General features: G+C 43.8%; 3 protein-coding genes across 3 annotated transcripts; 2 read left to right on the top strand and 1 right to left on the bottom strand.

Moving 5' to 3' along the window:
- Positions 1 to 605: 605 nt before the first annotated feature.
- LOC105450228 (60S ribosomal protein L18) lies at positions 606 to 2,658 on the bottom strand (the record flags this gene model as incomplete). Its single annotated transcript, XM_011689974.1, has 4 exons — positions 606 to 1,176; positions 1,265 to 1,471; positions 2,162 to 2,248; positions 2,389 to 2,658. Coding segments are annotated over 4 exons (834 nt in total), but the record flags the coding sequence as incomplete, so codon positions are not given.
- Positions 2,659 to 2,711: 53 nt separating this feature from the next.
- On the top strand, positions 2,712 to 4,412 carry LOC105450227 (J domain-containing protein CG6693). Its single transcript, XM_011689973.1, has 4 exons — positions 2,712 to 2,805; positions 2,910 to 3,224; positions 3,473 to 3,639; positions 4,344 to 4,412. The coding sequence occupies exons 1-4, from the start codon at positions 2,712 to 2,714 to the stop codon at positions 4,410 to 4,412; spliced, it is 645 nt and encodes a 214-aa protein (XP_011688275.1).
- Positions 4,227 to 9,472, top strand: LOC105450139 (mediator of DNA damage checkpoint protein 1-like). The gene is made up of 2 exons (XM_011689844.1): positions 4,227 to 6,915; positions 9,382 to 9,472. Exon 1 carries the CDS (start codon positions 4,642 to 4,644, stop codon positions 6,592 to 6,594), a length of 1,953 nt encoding a protein of 650 aa, XP_011688146.1. The 5' UTR covers positions 4,227 to 4,641; the 3' UTR covers positions 6,595 to 6,915; positions 9,382 to 9,472.
- The last annotated feature ends 1,293 nt before the right edge of the window (positions 9,473 to 10,765 follow it).

Raw genomic sequence — 10,765 nt, 5'->3', positions numbered from 1 at the left:
ACGCTCGACGCGTCGTACCGCCGCCCACCTTCGGCCGCCGCCGCTGCCTCCGCCACCGCCACCACCACCTCCTCCACCGCCGCCGCCGCCGCCGCCGCCACCGCCGTCGCTGCCGCAGATGGCCCGCTCTCCCGTCGCCGTCGCGCCGCGCCGCCGGCCGTTCGTGCACCGGCAAACCGTCACCGCCCGCTCGCTTCCCGGTGCACCGCGCTAACTATCGACGACGGGGGGCTGGCTGCCTACCGTGACGACGCTGCGCACAGTCGCGCCGAACATACGACGGGTACCCCGAGGACACGGAGAATGGGACCGATCGCGGTCGCTAAGATGGCGACTGATAGCACCCGCACGGCCCGCACCACACCGCGCCACGGTTCGCGTAACGGGATGTACGGGTACTCGCTACTCATTGTCAAAGTTAAAGTCGAGTCGGACTCGATTAAGCAGTTCTCGTCGAGTTCGATTCGAGATGACCCTAACCTCAACGCGTGCCTTATTTCGTCAAGTCAAACCTGTCAAACGTAGTATGTACATGCATACTGTTTTTCAACCAACGATCACCGCGATTATATTGATTAAAAAACAAAACTATTTTTGTTAATTAATTTAATGTTACATAATCTTTTATTTCATTTTATATTTAATGTTTGACACATTTACTATATGCTTGCAGACATTAAAATTATGAATTATCAATGTTAATTTATAAACTTAATAGACTATGTAGATTACGAGATACATGAGAGTTTCTAATAAATTCGAAAGAATGAAATCTGGATATGTATAGCGCGACAAAAAAGAGAACGGGAGATTGTTGTGAAGCCAATGTTTATTTTTCAGCCACTTGACCGCGTGAAAAAAAAAGACTACGACAGACGGAACGTCCGTCGAAACGCGTGTTACATCTTATTTCTTGTAACCGCAGCTGCGTCTACGGCCTCTCGCCCGTTCGAACTTTCGGCCCTTAGATCTCACGTAAGGTTTCGTGTGAGAATGCGGCACGCCAGGCGCCAGGCCGAAGTGCTTGACGCTCTCGCGAGCGTTACGCGGTCCCTGCATCAAGACCGTGCGCTTTCCAGTCGGGGCGCGTAACGCCAGTTGATCGAACGTGATGATCTCGCCGCCGGCTTTCAAGATGCGCGCCCGAGCCTTCTCAGTCACGCGTAAAGCGCACACCTATAAACAAAAAAATCAACTGCCATATAATACGAGTCTAACACGATTTTCGATGTCAGTATATCTGTATATCTGTGTGGCCATTTACCGTCAACTTGGGGACTTCGAAGATCCTGGCGTCATCAGTGACGGTACCGACGATCACGGCGACGCAATTCTCCCTGCCAGGTTTCTTCATAAACCTCACGATTCGTGCCAGTGAAATTGGCGGTCGGTGAATTTTACTCATAAACAGTCGTTTCAGGATAATTTTGTTGAACTTTGAATTTGTTCGTCTCGCCAAGAACCGATACAGCTGCAATAAAGCGTTTGCTACATTAATTACAATTCCCAGTAAACTTGTAGGCTCTCAAACCTGAAGCTTCCTTTAGAAAGTTCATAAGAATGCACAATTTATTAAAGACTTGTATAAAGAAATTAATTGAGAAAAATATTTGTAAAGCGCATCATCAAAATTCTATAAAATTTTGTCCCAACAAAAGGAGGCGTTACAATTAAAAGAACTATAATTGCAAAACATATGTATTTACATTTAATGCATGTATCAACTATAATAATCGCCTTTTTATGTTGCAAATAAGCGAGATAGGATAGTTGACAAATGTTTCTCTAGCGAACTTTCAAATTGAATCAGACCTACGCAGAGATCTGACACAGAGTGCAGCTCGCAATCTTGAAAACTCAAGGTTGACGAATCGCCAGTAATTACACGAACACTAAATCTTTTTCGTTTCACCCGATCGAGGAGTAAAAGGAAATTAAAGAAAAGTATACGATACGAAGCGGCGCTCTTGTATGTCACATGTAACCATACATGTGAAAACTAACCTCAATGAGAAACCGTCGTGAAAGAGCAACAGTCGTGCATTATCTCTAATTCTCAGCAAAATCGAAATGAGGGTTTCTGAGGTACGGTTCGACATGTGCCCCGCTTCGCGGGTACAGACACGTGAGATAAATAACATCAAAGGCAAGACGATTTTACCTTGACGAGGAGTCGTAAATACACATCCTGCGACTTGGGCTCCGTTCGCCGCACTTTCCGATCATGCTTATGATTAATGTCGATACCCTGCGAAGAGAAATATTCGTCGTTAATTGAATTCAAGCAATTCAATGTCCTACGGTCACGTTCATTTATCGCGATTAACAAGCGGCGGCGTAATATCGCGCGATTTTTCGATCAAACAGGACGTTTTCGCACCGTCTTACCATTTTGACAAACCGGAAAAGAAACCACGCGAGAAAGAGCCGTGCGGCCCGTGCGCGATCGAAGACAGCGGAAACGACAGAGAGCGCAGGCGCAGCTGGCGGTGACACGATCGGTAACGACGGGAGTGTCGTTACCGACGAAGCGAGAGCCTCCGTGCCGCGGTGGTAGATGTCACCCTCGACGGTCGATTTAAATAGTTTATGTATAAACCCGGTTCCGGTAAAATGTGGCGGAGGGACAGCTGACCGCGTCGTTGTCACATTCGTTATTTACGGTCTGCGGATTTAAAAATTTGTGGTGTTTTATTTGAATACTTGACGATATGGCAAGCTTACTGGATCTGTGCGAGCAGTACTTCGGCGCTCGTAACTTTTACGATGTATTGAAAATACCGCAGACTGCGAACGACAAGCAAGGTAATTGGTGATGTTGTCATTGGAGCGTCCTAACCTCTCCGTTAGTTTTGACTCCCGAATATTTTTATTTTATAATAACAATCGTTCGTTATTTCTGTTATCAGTTAAGAAGGCTTACCATAAGCTATCGCTACTCGTGCATCCGGATCGAGTCGAGGAGGATATCAAAGCGGAGGCGACGGAGAAGTTCAAAGTTCTCGGTAGGATACATTCCATCCTCAGTGACACCGAAAAGCGCAAGATTTACGATGAATCCGGCCAGTACGACGAAGAAAGCGAGGAGGTCGTAATGCGGAATTGGGCAGATTATTGGCGGTCCTTATTTAAACCAATCACTGTGGAGGATATCAATAATTATGAGAAAAATTACAAGGGATCAGAGACGGAAATCAAGGATCTCAAAAGAGCGTATACAGACAGTAAGTATAGATAATCTTAGAAACATTAGTTTTTTTGTTCGTATTAATGATTTTAAAAATAATTTTTTTTAACACAAATAAGATATTTAATACATTTTTGTAGAAAAAAATAAATTTGGTATAAATTTTGCCAAGATTAGATGTGGAACAAGAGAAACACTTTTATATTGCATATATTGTATCAATATTATAGTATATTGACATTTATTTTATACATATAGTCTATATATATTTATATTTTTTTCTAGGTAAAGGAGATATGGATTACATTCTGGAAGCTGTTCCGTTCACCAACTGTGATGAAGAACCGAGACTACACGCCATAATTGAAGACCTAATAAAGAGGGGTGAAGTTCCAGAATATACAGCTTTCACTAATGAAAATGATAAGAAAAAGCAGCGCAGAAAAAGAAAGGTAAGATATTGCATATAATGTCTTTAATTTATAAATAAAACATCATAAAAAATATATTAAATGAGCTATAAGAAAATAGCTTTTGAAATCGTAATAGAACACAAAAGACGAATTAAAACTTGTAAGTAGATGTTAGTAGTACGTCTGTGAACATTATTTATTCCATTTTCAAAATTTCGATTTAATTGATAAAATTGTAATGCTTTAAAAAGATGTTTTCTGATACATTTGTAAAATTATAATTTCTATTAATCCTATTATCATCAAATGTTAGCTTGCTTTTTTTAATATTATTTCGATGTTCAAAAAATATCGTTTTCAATAGTTTTCTCATCTATCCGACGTAAATAATAAAAATCGTAAAATCAAAATTATTATTCGATTACAAAATTAATTAATTTTATATCTATTGATTTGGAAATTTTTTAAAATGTTAAAAAAAATCAATTTTTGAACCAATTGAATTAACATATGGAAAACATTGTTGCGAAACGTTATTGTCACCCGATGCTACTTTCCGATTCGCAACACCCGCGTTCGTATACTACTTGTGTATCGATCTCTAACCGTGATCGATCATTTACAATCGTAGCGCGAATTTTAAATCGCGTTAACACATACTCGCTAAATGTCACTTCAACAATCTTTTAACGCCCCGCCGCTCTATTTTCAAGCTTCTCTATTTTTACCGATCGACTATACAGCTTGACGGGTGGAAGGTAGTAGGAGAAATAGAAGCACCACTAGGAGGGGAAGGTCTAGTAAATAAGTAACCTACGAATGCGAGAACTGCTTCAGTCCGCGTTACAATTAGTTCGACCGTTTGTCGTTAATCGTAAAGCTCGAACGAAAAATCCCTTTCGCGATGGTTCGTTCCGTTTAATCGTCGAAATGATTACAATACAGGGCTGTTTCTTTTACAATCATTGTTACCATTAATCGAAGCGAAAAATTGCATTGTTTTGCCTGTAATCTTTTTACGCGCCAATCCAAAAAAAAAAAATGGATCGTGCCGCGTGTTTAGTGTTATTCGCCTTGCTAACCGCGTTCGTCGGCAATGCCGCGGCATCGTGCAGAAAAGTGGCGAATGAGGACATGTCGGAATATCTCTGCGAGGGTGGCCACCCCTCTGAGTTGGCCACCGTACCCGAGACAACCGAGAAACTGCGAATCGTCAGGATGCCACTTCGCAGCATAACCGCCGACACGTTCTCGAGATTCGGCGGAAATCTTTTGGTATTGAGCTGCTCGCAATGCGAGATTGACGACATCGATGCGGACGCCTTTCGACGCCTCGTCAATCTTCAGCAACTCAGCTTGGACAACAACCGCTTAACTACCGTGAGAGCGTCATGGTTCGAAGATTTAGACGAGCTGACGTATCTTGATCTCAATTACAATGAGATACGCGACATTGAAGACGGTGTCTACACGAATCTACCCAGTCTCGTGGACTTAAGAATCTCGGGAAACCGACTGCGATGTCTGAATCTCGATGAGATGTCACGCTTGCGGGAACTAAAGCGCATATTCCTCAGCGAGAATTCCGAGTTTGCCTGCCCGCATGCCGTCGGCAAGTTCCTTGAGAATCAGGGCGTTGATTTCGTGGAAGATCCCGAGTGGAGAAGACTTACCAGTGACACAATCGAAGTTCATGTCCCACCGAGGGGCTACGTGGAAGAAGACAGAGAAATCGTGCCAGCGTATCGCGAAAGGTTGCACCCTGATAGAAAACCACCTCCAGAATCGGAAGAACCTTACGCGACGAGAGACAAGACGTTTTTTCCAGCCATTCCGGAGCATCGTGCGCGCCACAGGAAACCGTCAACCACGACCGTACGGCCATGGACACCGAAGCGACAGGACGAATTGCCCTTGCCACGAGTGGAACCGATATATCCGGACACAAGTTCCTCGCAGGTACCATCGGAGTCGTCGTCGCATCAGGTAATACCTTACACGTACTCGACGTCGGAAACGTCGCGAGCGCAGCCCTCGGAAGACATCAGGATGTCGGGAACTGACGGACCATCGCGAACGGAACACATCTTAATGTATCCCCCATATCCGACCTACGAAACGACGCCCTATTGGTCGTACCCAACGTCGGAAAGAACACGAGTACCACCCGTGGTACCATTATCGGAAGACAACGGGATAGCGGGAACTGATATGCCACCGCCGCCACCAACATACCCGCCGTACATTCCAACGCGCGAAACGATGCCTTATCCATCGTATCCCACGGAGAAATCACGAGTTACAGGATCTTCAGAGGGCGAAACGGTAGGAGAATCAGGCAGATCATCGCAGGCGGGAAACACTATGACGTATCCACTGTATGCCACAACATCCGACGGTATCGAAAGAACGCCGCATGGGTCCATTCAAGTGACGCGACCGTCCGATATTTCGGACATGATTATTTGGTCCACGGATGACTCAATCGAGCATTCGGTCGATTCGCCTTGGGTGCACGAACGTCACGAGCAATCCCGCCGTCCTGCTGAAGAGACGACCGACAGAACGACATGGTCGACGAAAACGCCGTATTACGGGCACGACCCGCGTAAAATGATTGTCGAAGAAACATCGTATAAGCCTAACGTCGAAGACGACCTGATCATCGCCGTGGATCCCGTCGAGTACGATCGACCGCAGACTACGACGGCATCCGGCATGCATTATGTTAGACCCTCGTCACCGGAACTGATGCACTCACCTTCGACGGACGAGTTCTACCAAGCTCCGTATTACGAATCGACGGTCACCGTACATCCACCGTTGCAGAATTATCAGGATGGCAACGGGAGGGTGACTGTAGTTCGACCGATAACGACGGCCAAGCCGACCGAGTGTCCGGAGAATTCGGCACCGAAGACCCGACCGGCCGCTGCACTAGTGACGTTCATCGCCGTCATCGTCCTTGGGCATGCGTTTGCGGAAAGATTTTAGTCACGAGCGCGCCTTCTTTATCGTCCAGATCAGCGGGTCGCACAGAATAAATTTCAATTAGGCCACGCAGGAGAGAATCGAATTGACATCTCGCCGATCTAAGGAACGAATTCATTGTGTTGTGACCTGGACTTTTCTAAGCGCGCATTTATGTATTTAACGTTGTAACTTATCCTTATAGCTACCGAGCATTTTCCCAAAGACGCTTCGTAGGATTAACCAAATGCAGATAATTAACGAGAAGTGGTCAAGATGGGTGAAACTTTCTTCAGAATTAAAAAACTTTTCTTCAGAAATGGCAACACCAGCTAAACCTGATGCGTAGGTGTCGTGGATGGATATTAAAAAATTGCGAGAAAAAATTAATTCTATATTTAATATTTAATTTATACCTATTTAATATTTTTAATTTATTTTATTGCCACCTCCAGGCAATTCATCTAAATGTACATTATTACAGGCACGCGAAAGCCCTTTGCTAAATTTGATCATCGCGTTTTTTCTGCTGAAGGAAATTTAATTTAATTTAATTTGTCACGTAGCCGTAAAAAATACATATTTACAGTGTATATACACTCCAAAGATAAGGCGTCAGTAACGTTGCTGCTGTGAGACACAGTGTGAAACGGTATGAGACAAAATAGAGATAAATTATGCGCGAGTTTTGATTTCGCAACTTTTCCAATTGGCATGAATTTGTTGAACGCTGATTCAATATATTCCCGAGAAAATCGAAAGTGTTGCCGAAAGTTTATCAGCTACTACTAAACATAGCGAATCTTTGATCTCGTGATCGAACGTATGGCTTCGTTTCTTGGAATCACTCGGGGCGCGGTAACATGTTGTAACATCGTGGAACGCTTGCCAAGTGGAAAAGCCAATGGAGCGGAATGTATGCGTATGCCGAGAAACAATTTTAATTGCAATTAAAGCGGCGGCTCGGTCGTCGCGTGGTAATGAAATAATTACCAAGTGTCATCGTCCAATCGCGCGGTCGGGCGTTACGTAACGACCTTGCAACGGTTTGCATTCGGCGTTGCCCCGCACAAACGCGTTAAATATACGCTCAAAGGCGTCACTGTTAGGAGTCAAGTTCGCACGGCAGCTTCCGTCATTCTTCGTGCAACAGGTGCATCTCGCGCGCGGAGAATCCGCCGAGGTCGGTCGCGCCAGACGGAGGACAGAACGAGATAGAGAGAATGAGAGAGAGAGAGAAAAATGAGTTCTCTCGCGTAGATTTCGTTTGAGCGGCCTTGAATAAAGCGCTAATAAAGCGTCCCATTATAACGAGAAACTGCGTTTCTCCATAAGATGATCCTTATCGTTCAACATATATAGACACGCGTATAGCGTTTTCCGCGCACATGCTTTTCCAAGAGCTTCTCCCGTCAGTCGATCCACGAGGCGAACTTGAGGGCCGCGCAGTCAATTCTCCGTAGGATTCCACACCGATGACACGATCGTGTTAAACATGACTTCGCGCCATCCGTGGCCATCGATGGCTGTCAATTATTTAGCGCGATTTCCTTGGGCCGAGACATGGCGCGATATTCCGATCAATATAGACCTCAGACCACGCTGCAAGGTCGCGGAAAAAAAGTTCCCGCCTTCGACTCGGGCGGATACGCGGCACGTGTTGACGGCCTCGATGATATTTGGCACGGCCTGAGAGAGATCTGTTTCAAAATATTATAATTTGCGCAAAAGCAATGCTTTTCCTCGTCCGCGTGCTCGAGCAATAGTTCTGTCATCTCGAGATTGACGTAACTCAACAAAAAAAAAAGTTGACCATAAAATAGAAAAATGTTATTTATTCCAAAACGTATTCTGTTATTTGCGCATTTCATTCAGACAGAAGGCGGATGATCCGAGTCTTATTCGACAAATAAGGCCTCGCGTCGTAACAACATACTATCGACGAAGTAACGTTATAAGATCCCTCTCGTTTTTAACCGCTGACGAATCCACCACGTCGCGCGACTCGGTACAGTCAGAATCTCTCGCGTGGCGTTGTGCAATGCACCAACGTTAGGCAGCCAGTTAAACGTACTTGCCAGAAATTATAAATAACGGAATTTCTTCAGCAGCGGATTATGGAGTAGGTCACGCGCGATATGAAGCGTCATCGACGCTTATGTACCTCGGGAGGTAGTCTGACGCTGCCGAAAAGCAAAATCCGACCGTGCGGAAGCTTTGAAAAGTGCGAACATAGCGAACCGGATTCGCGATGCTGCGTTCTAGGATTCTACCACGGCCCCGTAGTCTCTGTAGACCTTGATGTAGACCGCGATGCGCCGCGGTACTGCGTCTTTGCTTGGCGACCCGCGAGTCGCGCTTGTAAGTGACGCACATCCAGCGTCGCTTCGACCACCGATAAAATCGATGACCCCCTTGAAATCAAACTGCGCCGTTCCCCAAGAAGAAAAAAAAAAGAAGAGAGGCTGCTTCATGCCGCTCTGAACGCGAAGTCGCGTGCACCTAATAAACTCTCGAGGATCGACGGCGCGTGGCGCGTTTCTGAAATAGAAATACATAACGCGTAGAGAGGAGCTCACGCTTGTTACGTGCGGGTCGTAATCAATCTCGTTAACAGGGAACGCGCTTGTGCGTCTTGCAGAGCGGCCGCTATCTATTCTGAAAAATCTATTGCCTTCCGCGGCGAGTTCTGGATCGAATTATCAATTTAGACTAAACGCGCGCTGACTAAGCCGCCTCTCCAGCCGGACAGTAAACAGCCATCGACTTCTCATGTTAATTGGCTTGCCTGATCGGCTTCTCTGATTACAGTGGGCCAAGGAAGCGGCGGAAGCCGAACGTCTGGAGAAGATGTTGAAGATCGAGAACGAGGAAAACGCAGCCGCGAACGATCTCGCGCTGGTGATACAGAATCGTAACAAGGAACGCGCCAATCAGTCGGACAGTTTCTTCGACTCTCTGATCGACAAGTACGCAAAGAAGACCGAAAAACCGAGCAAAAAGAAAGCTACGCCCTCAAAGACTACGGCGAAAACTAAGAAGAAGACGTAAAGATGAATGGCTGTATTTGAGCTGACTGTGTGTCCGCGTTCCGCGTCTTTGAAAGTTTCATCAACCTCTCGTTAATACTAAGCAAATCGCAAAGCACGGACTCACTAGATTTCTATAATGTGAACGGTGTTTCATTTTTTTGTATACGTTCGAAACGTTAACCGAATCAAATGGATTAACCTGCATAATTCAGTATAAATGTCGTCAATTATATATATATATAATATCGCGCGTAACGTAAATTAAACCGCTATAATCGAATTAAACATTTTCTTATGGTAAGTGTGCACAACGGCGTAGAAATATTGTACACTTTATATATATAAAAAAAAAACAAATGTCTTATTTGAATTTTATGATATAATAATATCCTCGAAACCAAGGTGCTCCTGTATAATTATTTTTCGTTTGAGACATGTGAAACAAATATAGATAGAATCTTTTTAATATCTCCTTTTACAATTTCTTTGAAACTCTAGTTTAGCCAAGAACGAAAGATCGAAGATAAACCGTGGTAAGTATAACACCAGTGTGGTTATGTAGCAGTATAGTAGGCATAGATCCGCTGAATTAAAAATGAGAACGCTACCATAATTTAATTGAGTGATGATTCTGACAGTTGGTTTAGCTACACTTGCAAACGACTCTTTTATTCTCACTGTGTAAAGTAATAGCTATTTAATTTTCTTTCTAGCTGTTTAATTTCTCTACAAATAAAAATATAAATAATATATACAAATAAAAATAAATTATATGCTTTCATTTACGAAAGAAAATGTAACTCTCTTGAAATTAATTTAAAAAGTGAACAATTAGATGAATAGTAGAAATGTCAAGATATTTTGCGAGACGAGATATTTTTCAAGGCGTCAATTTTTTTAGAGTTAATTTTATAAAAAATATTTGACAAAAAATTTTTCGATAATAGAAAAGAAGATTGTATATTATTTTGCTTCTAAAACCAATTGTTTTTTTATATTGAAAGCTTCTAATCCAAAAGCTTCTAAATTCATTTATCTTACATGAATGAGCGTGCGAAACTTCATGAGAATCATAAATTTTGGGAAGGCATTTTCTTATTAATAGACTGTTGGATCAAAGCTTCCGTATAGTCGAGAGTCTAGACGATTAATCGGTGCGCCGA

The sequence above is a fragment of the Wasmannia auropunctata genome, unplaced genomic scaffold (assembly GCF_000956235.1).
Source record: "Wasmannia auropunctata unplaced genomic scaffold, wasmannia.A_1.0 LD336069.1, whole genome shotgun sequence".
Classification (NCBI taxonomy): Eukaryota; Metazoa; Arthropoda; class Insecta; order Hymenoptera; family Formicidae; genus Wasmannia; species Wasmannia auropunctata.
This window is presented reverse-complemented; position numbering and strand designations above follow the sequence as displayed.